The 18972-nt window shown below is 33.0% G+C and overlaps 1 protein-coding gene and 1 long non-coding RNA gene across 3 annotated transcripts in view; both read right to left on the bottom strand.

The window, feature by feature from the left end:
• The window catches only part of LOC132906116 (inaD-like protein), a 158809-nt gene that overhangs the window by 37869 nt on the left and 101968 nt on the right, over nucleotides 1-18972 (bottom strand). For both annotated transcript variants that reach the window (XM_060957985.1, XM_060957986.1), the window contains exons 15-17: nucleotides 18007-18168; nucleotides 17671-17913; nucleotides 16470-16700 (exon numbers count right to left, since the gene is read on the bottom strand). In XM_060957985.1, coding sequence (XP_060813968.1) covers nucleotides 16470-16700; nucleotides 17671-17913; nucleotides 18007-18168 — 636 coding nt within the window. The remainder of the gene's footprint in view (nucleotides 1-16469; nucleotides 16701-17670; nucleotides 17914-18006; nucleotides 18169-18972) is intronic.
• Nucleotides 1999-11432, bottom strand: LOC132906119 (uncharacterized). The gene is made up of 2 exons (XR_009657941.1): nucleotides 10070-11432; nucleotides 1999-3226 (listed from the first exon to the last, which is right to left on the bottom strand). It is a non-coding gene; the product is annotated as an uncharacterized LOC132906119 (long non-coding RNA).

Genomic DNA, 18972 nt, shown 5'->3' on the forward strand with positions numbered 1-18972 from the left:
GTACAATAGCAAAGTTGAAATAGTAAATTGAAGTGCCATAAGTGGATATATTCAATGGAAACGAAAAGCGCATTTCCCAATTAATTTACTCATTTTGTTTTCCAATTCAATTAATCATTAGTTCGAATAATCGAGTTTTCTACAACCACGGTTTTTTCTTTTTTCTTTTACCGTTTGGGAAAAAATGTTGAGGCGCCTGGCCGACGTTACAGCTAGCGTAAGGAAGATATTTAAAAGAAATATTATAAAATATATTAATGAAACAGAAGAAAAAGTCGTGTTTGCACGCGACTACTTCAAAGTCCACATTGGTGTAAACTAAATTTCTTGAATCTTCGTGAAACTATAGCTGCAACGCTGGCAAAACAAGTGCTTTTTCCCCAAAGGATACCGGTTAATACTACCACTTTGAGATTGATCGAATCTTCGACCAATATTTGTCCACGTAAGAAGAAAATTCTCTCTCGATCAAGTACGACTGTTGATCAAAGAGAACAAACACTTTGGGGCACGATTACTTAAGAAAGGAGATAGAAAATGTTGAAAGCGGCACGACATTTTATGTACAAACTGTACAATATACTTCGAGTCGAAGTACCCTTCGTTTTCAACCCTTTGTAAAATTGAATAATAATATATCGTAAAAACATGACAAGCGAAAGTACATTGTTTTTTATGTGGTTTCGAAGTCAAATACATATTTCTGCTAGCTTCGGGAGTGTTTCAGAAATATTAACTGCCATAAGTAGATTGGAAATATTTATGCGAATTCATATTTTCACGAGTGGAATTGAAAAAATTGAATGTAGATAGAAAATTGATGCACGAAACACAACGAATGCTATGTTTGGGAAATTTTCTGTATCTTTTACATACCGTGTGAATTCTACGCATTTTTACATCTTCCAATTTCCTACAAATAGGCATAAGCTTAAAAACCCATGTAAAATTGATTATTAACTTTTTACAAAGCTTATCTATCTATTTCAATCGATAAATGTTTTTTAAATCGAATTAGGAATAGAAATTGGCAAGTAAATTTCGTTATTCGTTTCAGAAGTTCGAAGTGATATATTAAAATTCAATGTAACATTGATCAGAATGAAACAAAGGGTTGAACGAACGATTGAAAAGGTTTTTAGTGAGAAGAGAGCAGGTTCAAAGGTGTGTTGCCTACTTAAATGACACTGTATCTCTCGATAACAATTTGTTCGTGGCGTTCTGTCTTCGTGGAAGTCGCCATTTCGTTAGGAAAGACAAAATAAAGTTTCTCTTTATTAATCCCTTGTCTTATAACTCGTTTAAATACGAAAATCGTTAAGATACTATAGGAAGGTACGATCTAACGATTATTTCAGTTTGTAAGTTGCAGAGAAATTAGAAATTGAAACGAAAATTTATTTTCCACTGTAGTCTATCGCGAACATAATACGAATATTTTAAGACAAAGGATTATACATGAACTGGTAACTCGTTCGATTATGTTCCTCACCTTTTTATTTGTGTGCTTCCTATATCAGTTAATTTATCAGATTCCACGAATTATTTTTTATAATCTTTTACATAATTTGTGATATATATTGTAGTATAGTGTAGTGTCGTGGACAGATTGCCTGGGAGATATCAGGTGTGTGTTGTCAGCGTTGTCAAGGAGTGTTGTCAGCGTTGTCAAGAAGTGTTGTCAGCGTATTTAAAAGAGAACCATCGTAACGAGAGTAATTAGTGACGAGTAGTGACCGTGTAAACATAGATTGACGGAGCATCAAACGATATTGTAAGAATCATACCATTACCAAACCTACTAGCACTATACCATTTCCTACATATATTTTATGTAATTGTAAATTACAAAATAAAGTTCACACCAAGGCACGCGAACGATCTTATAAATTTTCACGGGCAAACCAAAGGCTGCACCTCGTTTGGAGCGCCATAAAAATGTAAAACGGGCTTAAAAATCTAAATCGAAGGTAGAATTGAAGGAATCGATAAAAGTACTTCGTTTGGTAATTTTGTTTTATTTTTTATTGAAGTTTCTTCGTTTTCGTTTCGGTTAGAGCATAAAAAAACTTATCTACGCTTAAAACATGGCCTTCGATATGACAAATATTATGATTAATTATTTCATGAAATAATTGAATTTTAAACGCGATATTGTATATGAAAACAAATAGATGATAAAATTCGTGCTCTTTTTCGAAACACGTCGTTCGATATTTCAAAATAAAAAAAAGAAAGAAATAATTGAATAATAGTCGCGTATAAAAAATTGCCTATTCGTATCCTGAACAAGAAACAAAAATAAGACATATATATGCACTTGCAATTCAAATAGTTTCCAGAATTGACCGAATACATAAATTAAAAAATTGGACAGTTCCGAAGAAATGAATTGTATAAAATGTCAAAGTTCTATCGTTCCCACGAATGTCGAAATGTCGTTTATATTTCGCCACGTTTTTACTAACAAAACATAATACTGCGGCGTTTCCCAGATAAACTGAAGCGCCAGGAAAATCCCGATATATTTTAACAAATACAAAATTACAGAAAAGTCTGAAACGCCTATCCTAAAAAAAAAAAAAAAAAAAAAAAAAAACAGAAACAACAGTCGCTACAAAATCCCGGGTATTTCGAATTCAAACTTGCGAACGCGTCAAAGCACGAAGAATCAAACACGAGAGAATTTTAAATATCATCAAATTTCTGCTCACTGAAATGTCGACGAGAAACATTTTATTGAAAAACTCGAACGATTCGACACCGAACGCGCTCCAACAATAAAAAAAAAAGAAAGAACAGAACAAAAATTACAAACGTGACGAAGATATAACAAAGACCATCGATCGCGAAGGAGGAAGGATCTTGAAGGGTTTGCACGAAGAACAACGTAAAAGCAAAGGGAAAAAACAGCCATGTATAATGTTACATCGTGATTGGTCATTGCTCTCCGATATGAATATCATTGTTATTATTAAAACGATCATTAGACGAGCACATTGTGTATATATATATGTATATATATATATAATAATAATAATTAGATACTATATATAAATACTATATATAGTATGTCATTAATCAATCTTTTTTTCTGTCTTTCTTTTTTATTTCGTTTTTTCTTTAATTTCAGTTTCGTTCGTTCTTTGGTCAGGTTAACTTGCGGCAATTTGATCGAACTTCGCAACTTCGTAAACGGTTCCGGTCTGGACGTTTAAGCTTTGTCCTGAAAATGAAAAATGAAATAGCCGAATTAGTAGCGGGAACGCGTGCCAGTTGCGCGCGAAAACAGTTATTCAAAATATGAGAAAAAAAAAAAAGAAAGAGAAGGTAGTAAAAGGATATGATGGATGTAGCTGCGTCGCGGATCGATCCTGTACGCCATTCCACACGAGCATTCCTTTTAATTTCGAACAAAGCAATAAGCGACTCGACGTATAGAAATATTACAGGGTGATTTATAGACGTACAACAATTCTTTTCTAGATGGATACACGAAAGAATTGGTACTTTCTGTTGTTTTCTCTTTTTCATCAAGAATAGGAATAATTTTACCAACGATAAAAGTCAGTTTTTAGGAAGAAACGGATATGAATCGTAGATTTTAACGAGTACGTTTTTTACATTTTATGTTGTGAGCCACGAAATGAGAATAAAGAACAACGTTAGAAGATTGGTGCTTATGTAACAGAAGGCGCATTTAATCTAACAGATATTAAATTAAATACGATTTAAATTTGATTTACATAATTCAATTTAAATTTAAATTCGGCTACTTTGATATAATTGGAATTTAAATTGAATACGACACGTAATGATGTGTTTTCGTTTAATCTTGTGAAAATGAAATCCGAAGATTTAGGATTTATCGCGAAATAATGATAACGTAATATTATTTAGTTCGCATGCAAACTTTTATGTCATTATGTGTATCCAGTGAAGAATATTTTTTGACCAATAAAATACAAAATTATGACTAATTATTCACCTGGGAAGGTTTTAAAAATCACCCTGTATGAACATTTTTAACGCAATTTAGATAGCGGAAACGGCGAATAGATCTATTTAAACGGAAGAAGAATAGCACTTGATGCAAATTTTGACGAAATTCAACCCTCAACTGGAAACATCGAACGCAATACTCTGACGATATTAACATATTAACAAAAAGAAGGAAGTAACGCTTTGATATATACAAACACATAATAAAATATCCACATGTACATCCGAGGGAAAATTTTATAAATGACAAATATTTTAAACATACATTCGTACTGTTTCAGACAGAACGAATTATTTTAGTATTCATTATTAATAAACATTCAAAACATTCTCTATCGATTATCTGTCATGTTACTAAATTACGAATAAATTAGAATTAAAAAGTCATTAATAAGATAAATGAACGATATAATAATTATTTTCCGAAGTAAAGTAACAGAAACTGAACTCTTCGACAAAAGCTACTTTAGTATACGATAAATATCACGATTATAAAGATCTAAAAATGCACACGAAGATTCGAAACATTTTAACAACTCCAATGAACAATTTCCAAGTCTAATTTAATCCTTGGAAAATATAAAATATCTGATGTCACCCCATTACTCCAGTTAAGGGTTGAAAATCGCCACAAAGTGAGAATTCGTCCGTCTATTTAAATTCTAACTTCTAATTCATCTAAAATTATTGAAAAAAAAAAACTAAAAACGAAAAGAAATTTCTAAACAGCTACAGTGTTATATTCTTCCTCTATAGTAAACGATTCATGCTTGTGTAAGTATAACAGATGCTGCAGCAAGAGCACAGAGTGGATGTACGTATCTCGACAAGGCAAACATTTCTCATTTCTTTCTTTTAGTTTTCCACCGTAGAATCGACGTTAACAACATAAAAAGTAAGCTCGGAAGAATCGTGCAATTGCAATTGGGATCGATTTTCATGGAAATTTTGCCTTGTGTAAGATCGAGAATCGGACTGGCGAAGGGAAAGTTTCGAAAGTTTCTCAACAAGCATCGAATCGATTGTTGAAATGCACTTCTATCACTTAAACGTCGTATTCTAGGTATCTTCAGCGACGAAGAAACGGTTCCTGATGAACTTCATTGATCTAAGGAAGTTTTACATTTAAGAGAAGCGATTCGATGGTCATGAACGAGAAAAATAAACGAATTTCTGGAGATTGCGAAACTTCGAAACTTCCTTCCTTCTGTCTATGCCACATTTAACTTGAATTGTTATGTTCTCCTTTCGTTCGTTCTCTTCTTCTTATCCTCCTATTCCGTTTCTATCTTTTCCTTTAAATACATCGTTGATCGTGTCGATGCAGGGACGTAAATGATAAAGCTGGATAATCTCTTGTTTTTATATATGTACGAACAAATAGAAGGATCATGTGTTCGTAGTAATAGTAACGATTACAATGATGATACTGGTCTAGTGTTTTAACGAATCGTTGAAATGCGTTCGAAAGTTGATACTAATATCACGAAGTTATCTTGAGAAAATATATTATGAGATCGAATAGAGAAACGTATACTTCTTTGTCAAAAGGAAACACGAGGAAACCTTTTACTGTCTCAGTCAGTTTGCAGTAAATAATTTTTGAAATTCGAGAAAATCATAAATAAATGTAAAAGAGAAACATTTTGGGCACACACAGACTTTTCAAGTAGAACTAAAATAATTATTACGAGCTATTCATATATTTCTGATTTTTCTTTTTTATATTTTAAAGCAATTCTTATTTGATATACGTAAATTAAATATATATCTTGGGGGAATTTTTATAAATTTCTTTATTTACTTTTTACCCGATGTTAAATTATTTTTCCACAAATCTTGCTAATTTTCTACCAACATCTAATCTCACATTTTCACCTGCAATATTACCATTTTTAATCAATCTATCTCTATTACTCTCGTCCAAAAGCAGGCCGCAAAGGACTGAGTTCATTAAAGACCAGTAACCATCATGAAATGATCCCATGTTCCCTCGTTTTGCTTGATATTCCCAACGCGAGCCAATTGAAACCACCGCACTGACACGACCACATGATAATGCGGCCTACACACACTGAAATATTTTATAATGCAAAAGCATCCTGACCTACATGATGCAGCTAACAATGTGTGCGCTATATGCATAGCATATTATCCTCGGTAGATTGCAGATATTTATGGAAATACACATTTTGGCAGACAGAATTAAAGAAATGGAAACTAAGTAGAAAATTGCTTCGTTTTCCAAATGTTACTCTTCTTTAATTTATTCTTAATTATTTCTCCTTATAATTATATATTCTACTTCGGATAGTTTCTTTTTGTATATCATATGTATTTTGTGCGTCTTGGCAATGAATTTATTAATTAACAAGATGTATTTATAAATGCATAAAAATGCATAGTTCAAACATTAGTATACCATCCTGGTTCATCGATCATGATGCAACTTTCAACGTGAGAATTTTTCTTTATTCTTCCTTGGGAAATTTCTACGCAAGATTATGAGGATAACTATGAAGATACGTGCATCGTTTCACTGTGTGTAAGCCTTGATTAACCCTGCTACATACTTGGAATTATTTAAAACTCAGTCGTGTCTTCTTATCGTTAAAGATTCTGTTACTAATGTACGCAATTTCTGCTAAGTTTACGCAGTCTCGATTTTACTTAAAAACTTTATTTAACCTCTTACCTTATAACATGTTCTATGATGATTTACTTTCAATATATCCTAATCGATAGATATAATGATGATCGAAGTGTCGTATCTGTACGATATCTTAACTCTAATGATTTTATAAATGTCATAAATTGAAATTACATTTGAGATAAAATTTAAGATAAAATAGTCCTTGTTTCTGGTTATCTTCTTAAGTCCTATCGCGAGTATAGCTGGATGTTATAAGGCAAAGGGGCTACAGCCATTTGTCCCGTTTTATACTTAGAACGTTTGTTGCAACAAGAAAACAGTCGTGACATAAAAATCCAAAGATAGTAGCGGGGTTAATTGTCAAATGAAAATGACAATGACGATGATAACACAGATGATTAAGTACCAACGAATGACTATCGCGTGCCTTCGAGACTCAATTCATTGTACGATGCCCGCGTGTACACACGTATACATCGTACGTACACGTGCATACTTCGAAGCGATCCAAGTAACAGGAAGAACAAAAAAAAAAAAAAAAAGAAAAAAGGAGAAAATAGTGGAAACTAGAAAAAGAAAAAAAACAAAGAATAAGAACAAGTATAAGGGAGCCTGCGAGGAGTAACTCGATACAATCGTATACGGCGTATCACGTGAGATTTATGGACAGATATCCAACATCGAAGGAAAAAAAGGCTTAGTATGTCGCGTACTATGATTCAAAGTTACTATATTTGGCTCTATATATTAGGTTAGTCGAGAAGAGTGTAATACGTCCAGGAGAACCGTGTCCCCTGTGTCTAATGGTAACACGTGTCGATCCCCGGACAACGAGGACAGTCTGCTGATAATAGTGAAGAAAGGTGCCAGTGAGTAGTTAGACAGTAGTGGAATGCTGTAATAGATTTCTATGGAAAAAAAAGAGAGAATAGGTGAGAACAGGAATTCTTGCATACCAGCGATGATCGATCGTACGCTCGAGGATCGAACTGAGAAGGGGTGAAGGCGATTTTTCATGGGGAGAATTTATAGTGTTACCTTCGTTCAGGGCTCTGTACACTTTCTGAGTTCTCCGTGTAATTTTGTCTCTTTTTTTTATTTTTGTCTCCCTTTCTTCGTTACGTAGTAACTTGTGATTGGTATTATTTTGGAAATTGTTGACTTTTTCGTGGTTAATAGAAGTTATTATTTGTTGTTAATGTTTGTTGTCTATTTCGCTAGTAATGATTCATTTTCTATGAATTTTGCGTGATTTTGGTAAAAGAGATTATAGTTACTATTAATGTTACATGAGTTACATATAGCACTTGAAATAAAGTATTATGTTATATTATTAATACTCGTATTTTGTTAATTTTTACCTTAAGGAACCGATGTTATTTATTAATATTTTTCACGAATTATGTACGTTTCACATATTCTATTACCAACATTTCGTATGAGTTTAATATTATTATTATTACGACAGTAATTTTATTTACCTCCAAAAGGGAACACTGTCTGCCATTAATGTTTTTGCTTATTCCCAGAACGATAGTTGCGCTCGCCGTTAATATTTCACAAAATCTCTGTATGCCTTCCATAAAGGGATGCCATTAATTTTCATTTGATCATTAATTCTACCTACCCTTAACCGGAAATGCCATTTACTGTTAATACTTTACCATCTCTAGAAACCAACAGGGATTCCCTGAGAAGGGAGGGTAACACCATAAAAGCTCTCCTTGTAAGTGTGTGGAAAGAAAGAGAAAAACAACCACGATACAACTTGTAATATTAGCAAATTAACAAGTTGCAAATTGTAGATTGTGCTAAACATCTTGTAACTTGCGATTTGTCGAATATCGCTAATAATAACTATATATAATTATCTATACCTTTTATACGAATTTTCTAGATTTATAATTATACACTTTTAAGAATTTAAATAGTCTATTTTATGTAAAAAATATATGGATAAAAGTTTGTTTTATGTATCTTTCATTTAATTTGTTTTTTCTTTTTTATGCAAAGTTTAAACTTTGCTGGTCGATAATTTAAAAGTTAAGAGATTGGGGTAGGTGACAGGAGGGTTCTTTACTTTTCCACGGTGGTTGGTATTCTCGTCAGCTAATGCCTTTGCCTTTTTGCAGTTTAATTCCATTATAGTGTGGTCTTTCGCCCTTTTTTTTGTGTCGAGAAGCCTTCCGAAGGCCTCTCGATGAGCTCGCACGAGTCTCTCTCTTCCTCTTTCTCTGTTTCTCTCTGGTGCTTTGACTTTTCGTTACGACCGTCTCCCCTGATCTGGTTAACGCGTTAGCTTGGTGCAGAGATAATGGATTCTCGTTTATTCCTCGGCAGAGGGTGAATGAATCTTTGGACGAATGAAATTATTTTGAATAAATTATTTCACGGTTACCAATTCAACTTTAACGAACTTTTAAGATGTTATTTGGAATTTAATGTAAATTTCTGTGTGCAATTAATTTTAATATGTAACCTCTGTGTATTTGTTTGAGAATTTTTAATCTGCTTTCCCGATGCTTCTTTTTAACTTTTAACATAACGATATAACCATTATTTAACTAAAAATTATTATTATTCAATTTATAGGAACACATTTAACAGGATAAAACCTTCAAATTTTGTTTTCTTGCATTATTACTTACACAAATATCTATATTAATTCATTTTTGAATATCACAAAAATATATTTAAAAAAGAAAATATTATGCTGTAATGATAGTTACTCGTTAAAATGATTCATTGATCTTTGACAACTGCTTCTCCGAAATAAGGCTTAATTACGAAGCTATTATTCATAAAGTTCTTCTAACAAAGGAGCTAGTTCTGATAATAACGAAGTTGCTCAAGAACATTGAAATTTCGACAGCGTTTAAACGACCATTATCTCCGCACCTGAAAATTCCATTTCTCAGCCGTATACCCTGACGAACCACGTTCTAAAATCCTTTCAATTAATACAGAGATAATTAACTATCTCTTCCTGTTCCTCATCCACTGTTTCTCCCTCTTCCCTCTTCGTCCCATCTATCCTACTTCGTCGAATTATACAAACAGACAAACGGCAAATGTAACGTAACTATAATAACGCGAAATAAAAATCTCCGAGAGAAGGTTTAAAGAAAAAAGGTAGGAGGAAAAGAAAATTGAAAAGAGGAACGAAACAGTTCTCTAAGAGGAAAAATGAAAAACCAAAGATCGCTATTATAGTAAGGTCCTGTTCGTGTATACACGTGGGTGGTGTGAATGGCGTGTCTCGTGTGCACGTGTGTACCAGATGAGCGTGAGCTCGAAGGACAGTGAAGAGTCAGTCGAATGCAAAAGAAATGAATAAATTATTCGTTCGTTCTGTTCAGCTACTCTACCAGGCAACTTTCATTCACTATTACAATCGTTTTGTTCAGTACTTACTCAGCAGTTCTCGATGGTTGGTCATTCTATAAACCCATCCGCGGTAATTGTCACAACTATACTGAATAACAAACGTCGTTTCTCATTCGTTCTCACCCTTTCTTTCTCGCGCGACCCCATTTCTCTTCACATACACGTGTTATTATTTCATTCTTTTCTTTTACTCCCTTTGACATTATTTTATTCGTATAGAGTTGTTCGTTTGACGACACTAAGCAATTTGCACACTCGTCGCGGCGATTTCTTCTAGCGGTCGTATTTTTCTTTCGTTTTACTTTTCTTTTTATCTTCTTGGCAACGATTTACTGCGCCCCGATAACTTGGTTATCCGAGCTCAGCCGTAGACTAAGAGTCTTGATTTGCGCGATCGATAGCTGGGACCACAATGGCCCAAGCAGCCGCGACACGAGCAACACGCTCCTTTCCTTCCACGAGTTCATCGTTTATTGCTCGTCGTTTCAGTGAAATTCGTTCTGATTCCGATACACGAACTGCTTCGTATAAGCGATTTATTGGCAATTTCGATCCTGTTCTTTCTTTATGCTGACAGATATATTTCGTTGTAACGTAAGAATAGTCCTATTTCTATTCATTAGCCATTTATTGCTGTTTTTTTTCGAAATTGTTAACCCTGAACTTTTATCGATAGATAATTATAATAACAGTTTGCTTCTATTTCGTGATAAATATCGTTACTAGTGTTGATGATGTTTTAAGTCCTGAATGATAGAAACGTTGCCAATTAGTATCTTACGTTAAAAATTAGTTACGTTACAATATACGTATTGATGGAGTATGAACAATTCGAACGATATTGAATAATCTGAAACAAGTAATTCAGGAATTATAACGCAGTCTCTTTAGCATCTCAAAATTTGTATCTGTAATACCAATAATTAATATCTCAATAATTAATTTTAAGAATGCAATTTATCGTTTTTTCTATTTTCTAAGAATACCCTCGAGTAATAAATTAATTGCCCGTATTAACAGTAAATTGCAACAAAGTGTTGTGTTAATAAATCAATGAGAGACGTATCAATTCAGGTCATCGCCAAACAAGTTGACGTGACAATGTACATAATTGTAAATTGTGATAATTGAAAGATATTACGAAACGACACGAGAGTTAAACAAAACAATGTGCCGCAACACATTTTAATTCTAATTGTAATCCTAGCGAAACAAAACGTTTTTCATTTGACAATATTCCTTTGACGATATTCCTCTTCTTCCATTTCTATTTTTCAAAGCGATAATTTTCAAAATTTCCACTTCAAGTTTAAGTTCTTTATTAATGATACTTTGTTACCTATGTTATGCTCCGGACTAATAATAATAATAATGAAATTTATCGTCACGTTATTACGTGTTTTATTTGTGAATTATTATAGAACGCGTTCAGCTGCAATTTCATGAACTTTTAATACGTAGAGTGTTTCGCCTGAAATACAGCATAGATAATAATCGTTCGAATTTTAAGAAGAAATCTTTTAGAGTATTTTAACTTCAGTATCTTTTTCAGACTTAATCGAAAATGCGAATGCAATTATTGCGAAATTATGCATCGCATGTAATTGACTCTGTTCAACTGGACTTTAAAATTGTTTAAAAAACAGGATCGAAATGCGGACGTATCGCTTGCACCAACTATTCCATCGTATTATCTATTTTCATATTTTTCGGTTCTCTACATTTGTAAGCAAAATATTACGCGAAAATGCGAGGTTGAATTTAAAAATATCTAAACGTGCCGGAATCAGTCACGTATAAAACGAGTGAATCCTACTATTTATCTCGCTGTAGCGAAGCGAAAATCTCCGGGACGATTTCCAATTTCCGCGAAAATGAAACTAGAAAATTGTCTATTTTAAACAACACTGAAACAATAATAGTTAATCCTGTCACGATTATACAGCATTTATATCACTTTAATTTCTTTCTATCAACCAAATCTTTAGATTTGTAATTTTCACACTGTGATTTTTTATATCTCCGAACGTTACGTTAGCGTTGGAAATTCTTCTCAGAATTCAGATTCAGACAAAATGTAGAAATTCAGATTTAAACCGTGTTAGAGATAAAAATCACAATGAAAAGCTGTTTCATTGATAGAAGGATAAATTTAAAGGAAATGTATTAATTTGAGAACACTGCAAGCAGATTAGTGCGGAATTTAAAACCCACTTTAGATATTTCTTCTTTTCCAAAACAGTCTCTGAAGACTACTATACTCGCTTTCTAAATTAAGAATTCGAAAGGAAATCCATTAGCGCAAACTGATTCCGGCTGAACATAAGGTACAGATGTTTCTTCGTTGAAAAAAAGAAAAAAATAGAATGACCTACAAAACTGAATCAAATTCACTGGAATTGTTTATCACGTTTGATTGAACAGGTAATTTGAACAGTTCGTTAAAAGAATCTGAAGAATCCCTCTGCTTTCATATTTGGTGGCTTAATGTGTCAGATAGTTTCAAGAAGAATATGAAAAATTAGAGAAATCATGGAGAAAGTGAGAAATTATTGTAAATACGAATCCTGTATTTATAACAATTTGGCTGTTATCGCAACAAATTTAAAATAAAATTTTATATTAAATTATTATTATTTCAAAATTTTATCTTCTTTACTAAACATGAGATATATTTTTCCTGATACATTCTATATTTTAATTAAAAGAAAGTGTAATGAAACAAAAACGTTTTTAACATAACAAAATATGGTCGGTCATAACAGAAAATAATTAAGGAAATAAAAGCGTGATTAAAAAATGAATATTTAATAACAACAAAAAATAAACAAGGATGGGAAAAGGTTCGGATGGACAATGTTAAACAAAAATAAAAACAACCTGTACGGCACCCTATTTATTATCTATAACTGATACACGTGCTGTAAAATCTTTATTCAAAATTCAAAGGAATATTCTCCTCGTACCATTCATTTTTCCATGTTTTTCGTTCGATAAAAATAATCGTCATATTAACCTACTTCGCTAAAATATCATATTTGGAAAAATATACCTATCAAAGACGATTAAATCCACGTAATAACATTACTCTGGTTAATTAACAGTCTTATATACTTTTCTAAAACAAAGAAGAAAAATGATTAATTCGTGCCGTAAATAGTAAATAAAATTTCATAACTACGGTAAAGTGAATATTAAAAAAAAAAAAAAAAAAAAAAAAGATAAAAGGAAAAGAAAAGAAATCGATAAAACTTGTCGAAATTATAGAAAAGAAGCTAACGAGATGAGCTTCGTATAAAATCTAATTTTATCGATAGTATTGTAATTTTGGAATAATTTCACTGCATTGTGAACAAAAAATGGTCTCTAATTCCTCAATTCGTCTCTTACAATTAGTCAAAAATTCGTTTCGTTAAATCGAGTGAAACGGATTCGATTCTCTCAGCAAAACCACGAATACTACTATATAATAGTCACTAACAAGTCAGAAAGTACTTGTGCGGATAATAGTTAATCGACGCCTTGATAACGAGTTGAATTAAGTACTGTTTAAAACGTCAGACGGGTATCTGGCCACGTTGAACGTCGTGTGAAACTTTGTTAGAGGAATTTTGATTTCAGTAATGGATATAGTTTGTTTGAAGTCATTCACTCAAAATGACTGTTAACAACACCAACACATAAACTGTGGATCTGATTTACTATTCGTTTGGAATTTTAATTAAATAACGTTAATAAAAATCCTAGATCCACAGAACACACAATTTTGCGAAATCATTGATGCAAAATGTGTAATAATAAAATCTTATATTTATTTGCTCTTCATTTACTATCAGTTTTTGATAACTGAGAGGTTCATGGGAATAAAAATCATGTCAATTCATAGGTTCTATAACCTAATGCATAAATTTTTATAAGATCATTTTACAAAATTTCGAGCGAATTAGTTAAACATACAATTCGTTTAATTAACTAGTATATTACTCAAATATACAATTCTAAACAAATTTGTAAAACTTAAATCATCTTCGTGTATTCTCCTTTGCCAATGTCAGGATTCAATAAAAATACTTGACATGATCGCTCGAAAGATCATCCGATGCATCAATAGAAGTAAGGAGTCGACCTTGAACTACCAATTAATTTCAATCAGACTATAGCAGAGCTCCACTGAATTCAATTTCTTTATAAAATTCCATTTCTGTTCAATTTTTATATTTTGTTATTAAATATATGTAAATAGATTCAACTTTTGAGCTTTATTTGTGATAAATATTGTATCACACGACGTAAAACGTATTTGAGATCGCCACTGGACGGAAAATTCCGGAAAACACGCGGGAATCGCTGCAAAACCACGATCATCCAGTAGGAACGACCCTGGGGAAGAACCTTCAAGCATCGTCACTGATTTATAAGTTCCAAGAGGCCAACAGTAAAACAATAAAAAAAGATATCCAGGAAAAAACCGAAAATGCTTAATCGATGCGAATTTCGCTGGAAAAGTCGGTCGTCTCGAAGACACGCGAGTCACGAGGCGAATCCATTCGATAGACGTGGAAACAGAGGCTGAATACATGTCTTGTAAATATAATAACTGGCTTGAGCAGGCACAGACAGATTCTTTTAAGTTCGTCATATAACGTGTACAGTTTGACCAATATAATTTTGTCACTCATTTGCATGAGTCGATAAAAAGGAACTGACATTAAAATCGGATCGAAGATGATTTTTTTACTATTTAGGATAGCTTAGTACAGTATCTAATTTCTAAAGAAAAAAGATGATTTAATGGTAGAAGATTCAAATGCTCTTTTTTTATGTTTCCTGTTATTACTTCTTTTTGTATCATAAAATAATTACTAAAAATGAATTCGTCGCTATTTTAAGTACACAAGAAGATTCTTCTTTTAATTTAAAAAATTAAACAATCGCTAATAATTACTTTTATATTTGTGAAAATAATTGTCAATTTGTTAATGGATTAACTTGATTCAATTGATCTTTCTAGTGTTAAGATAGTAGTCGTGTAAACTTAGGGTTTGTTCGCAGATGGTATTGATTCTAACTTCAATGGTTCTGTGTACAATTGTAGATTGTTCCACTATTGCAACTCGAATTCCTTTATATTCTTGTTGATGGTCTACTGCAGAAATGGTACAATCTAACTATCAAAGCTACATTGGTCAAACTATACACCTAAACCAACATTATTGAAACCAAATCTCGCTGAGCGTTTCGGATCTCTTCTACTCCTGTCTACAAAATACAAGAAACCATTTGATATACATACAAACGTTCATGTCATGTACATAACATCTGATCTTCATGGACGTTAGAGATATTGATTTATCATAGGTATGTCTTTAGAATATTGAGCGGTTACTCTAACAATAAAGGTATACTGTAATTCAGAAAAACGGTTGGATGAATAGATTGAAGTATGAAAGACTTCATTATTGAACGATATTGATAAAAATTAGTGACGTTCATTGATAGAGCCTTTCATAAGATTTTCTACCTCTCGAATGGGATGATTAAATTCCCAATAAGTTGATGGTCGAACGTAATTTCAAATCGTACACATACAAACATTATGTATTCTTATAATGAATATGAATAATATATCGAATGTTCAACCACTGTGTATGTGCAACATAGATTTTATGAATCAAAAGTGGAACAGTTGGAATTTTAATAATTAAATCCTATTAGTAGAATTAACAAAAAAAGAAAAGCGAAGGGAATGCTAGCGAACCTCTATTGCAAGAACCAGTCGATTTCCCGGTCTGTTCGGATAAACGAGGTTCTATTATGAAAAAGTTCCACTATGCTCCATTGTTCGGAACTTATCGAGGAATAAATAGTTCATATAATAAGTGCTCACTAATTTTCCCCGCTACTTATTATTTTTCGTTTACGTAATAGAAGCTCACATTGAGATAAGTGAAGTCAACCAGCAATAGTTCACTTAATCAGGCATTAATTAAAATTTCTTTCCAGTAAATGGAGTTCTATTATATCAGAATTTAAACTTGTATTACTTTCCAACCATCAACCTAAGGAAAAAGAGAATCCAAATTAAAACCAACAGACCTAACATAACTTCCTCTCTGTTTCCAACATCATCTTAAAACAGTGCACCATATCCAGGAGTAGAAGATCCCCATTTTACTCAAGAGTATCAATCTAAATTCATTCTAAATCCATTCTAAATCCATCGTTCTTAGAAACTCTCAGATTTAACAAGATTGTGCTGATGCTTCAAACCCTCGATCAAATCCATATGATGAGGCGGTTCGATCACGTTCACTTTACGTTCCCTGAAATATTCTCGCCTCTGTTTGTGGCTATCCATGATCGAGCACGTGGCCGTCTCGCTATCCCTATCGACGGTCGGTTCGATCCGATCCTCCTGATCGCTCACCTGGACAATACTGTCTGGGATGGGCAATGGTTTCGCCACACCGATGCGCACGGTGCCCTTAGGGGCGCCTTTCAGTGCCTGCACCGCCTGGTCCAGCGTGGCATTCTCCAGGGCGATATCATTGACGAAAAGAAGACGATCGCCTGGTATTAACTGACCATCTACTTGAGCTACGCCACCGGGCACCAGTGATCTTATTACTATCACAGTCTCATTGGGGTTCATTGGATCCTAGAACAGACAGATAGAAGATTGTTAGTGTGCCGGTTCTAGTGTTTAGACTGGGTTTGGTTGTACGTTAAAATAGGTGTAAGGGTAAATTTAAAAGTGGTGTTGTGAGAGATATCGACTTTATAATAACTCATACAATAATAATATATTTATGATAGAGATTATATATTAAATTAGAGATTGTTATATTGATATTATTTTGGAGGGGTGATATTTTAGGGAAAGATTGAAAATTTGAAACTTTTAAATGAAAGAGAAGAAGGATTTGCAAAGAGGAGGAATGTAAGGAATTTTGAAGATGTTTGATTGTTATTATAAAAAGGAAGTTTTTAGAAAATGAATACGTATTGATCGAAGAGTAACGGTGACTGTATGCGAGAAAAGATAACTTGGGGATATTTTATTTTTCCGGATATTTCTAGTTTCCAATCCAATCTCTAAAATCTCTTAATAAATCATGCACATTCGAAAACCAATAGAACATGAATTCGATTGACTTGGGTCGATTTTCTGGCTTCTTCCGTTATGCAACCTCTCAGTTATGTAACACGTTAAAACCCTCGCAACCCAGCTACCAAATCTTACTAAACGCAATAATCCCGGAAATTCCTTCACTATACATCTATACCAATTAGTCCCAAACCGATAACGCTATATCTACTTAATACTGGAATATCAATATCATTATAATTTAAAGTATCGATAACAACACAATATACATACCACATAACAACGATTTCGTTACTCTTAATATAGAAATAATTATTTTATTACATGGTAATTAATAACTATATTAAGTAATAAGTAATTATTAATTTATGTAATTCCAAACTAAGATAATTGGAATGTTTGGAAAGCGACTTCAACTAAATAAATTTGCAATTAATCTGCAATTAATCAATTACAAATAACATCGGTAAAACACAAATAATTAATAAAACATAGATATACCAACGAAACATCTTCATACCTGATAATCCAAAATGGAGAACCCAAGGCCCCGTTCTCCCTTTACCAGTTCGATGATCTGCGGTTCGGAGCTCCACATCGCCAGACCAGTCAACGGTTCCAAAGATCGCGACTTCATTTTATTCAAGCTTGCGTCAGCTACCGTAGCCGTGGTCGTCGTCGACGCTAAAGAGCCGTCAGACTTGGCCTTTACCAAACGGTCCATCGTTGGCAATAAATTCTGCAGAGATCCGCCAAGGATGCTCTATAAAACACGTTTCACCTAGTTACGCTCGAAATACCGATATTACGCACTCGAACTGCATTATTATTTATTAGAAAATGTTCAATTTCTTACTCTGCTTTGGAACGCAGCTTGATGTTGAGCAGTGTCGATAGGGCAAAGAGGATCCTGCGAAGCGATGGTTCTTCCACAGACCATGCGAACGTGTATGGGTAATTCTTTTAACACGCTAACTACTTCCATATGATTAATGCCGAGCAATCGATATCCGTTCACCTGTTGGCAGTAAAATCGTCGTATATTAATGGATCAGCTTTATTTATGAATTCGTTATTAATTGGTTCAATGGGAGGAGATTCGGAAAGGTTAGTATGAAAGATTATTCACACTGGATGGTATAATTCGCGAAGCGTCTTTTAACTGAAATTATATGTGACAGCTACTTTGAAATTAATTAATGTTGTTTCTACAGATTAATGATTTTTTCACAATGATGCCATAATAACGCAAATAATGTTGCTTTCAGATTAATATACGCACATATTGATTTATTATTTTATATTATAAATATCTGGCGACAACTAATCTTTGAATATTTGATAACTTATTTATCTGAATATTTAATGTATCTTTGTCATTTTTGGTAATTTAGAAACGCTGATGATTAGATTAACGATTTTTATATATTTATGGAAAATTTCAAAGACGTAAATATGTATAGAACACACGTAGTATTTCTAATGTCCCTAATCTAATTTAGAATGTTCCTATTCGCCAAGTTTCAATTAAATTTTAATGTATGTCACAATTTTACATGTAAAATTCACGGTTTTTTCCACAGAAAGCATTGATTCTCGCCTAATTGTCAAAGTTAAACAGCATTAGCCACAGTTAGCGCTTAGATGGCTGATTATCTAGGACGCTGTGTTGTGCCCAAAGCAAGCTTCTCAGCTTAGAAAGCTGTATCCATTCTGTGTTTACTGGCGCATTTCTCGAGCATCAACAAATATACGAAATTAATATTATACGTACAAAATGTAACTGAACATAACTAATGACACAAAACGTAATTTCTATCAG

Source organism: Bombus pascuorum, chromosome 4 (assembly GCF_905332965.1).
Source record: "Bombus pascuorum chromosome 4, iyBomPasc1.1, whole genome shotgun sequence".
Taxonomy (NCBI): domain Eukaryota; kingdom Metazoa; phylum Arthropoda; class Insecta; order Hymenoptera; family Apidae; genus Bombus; species Bombus pascuorum.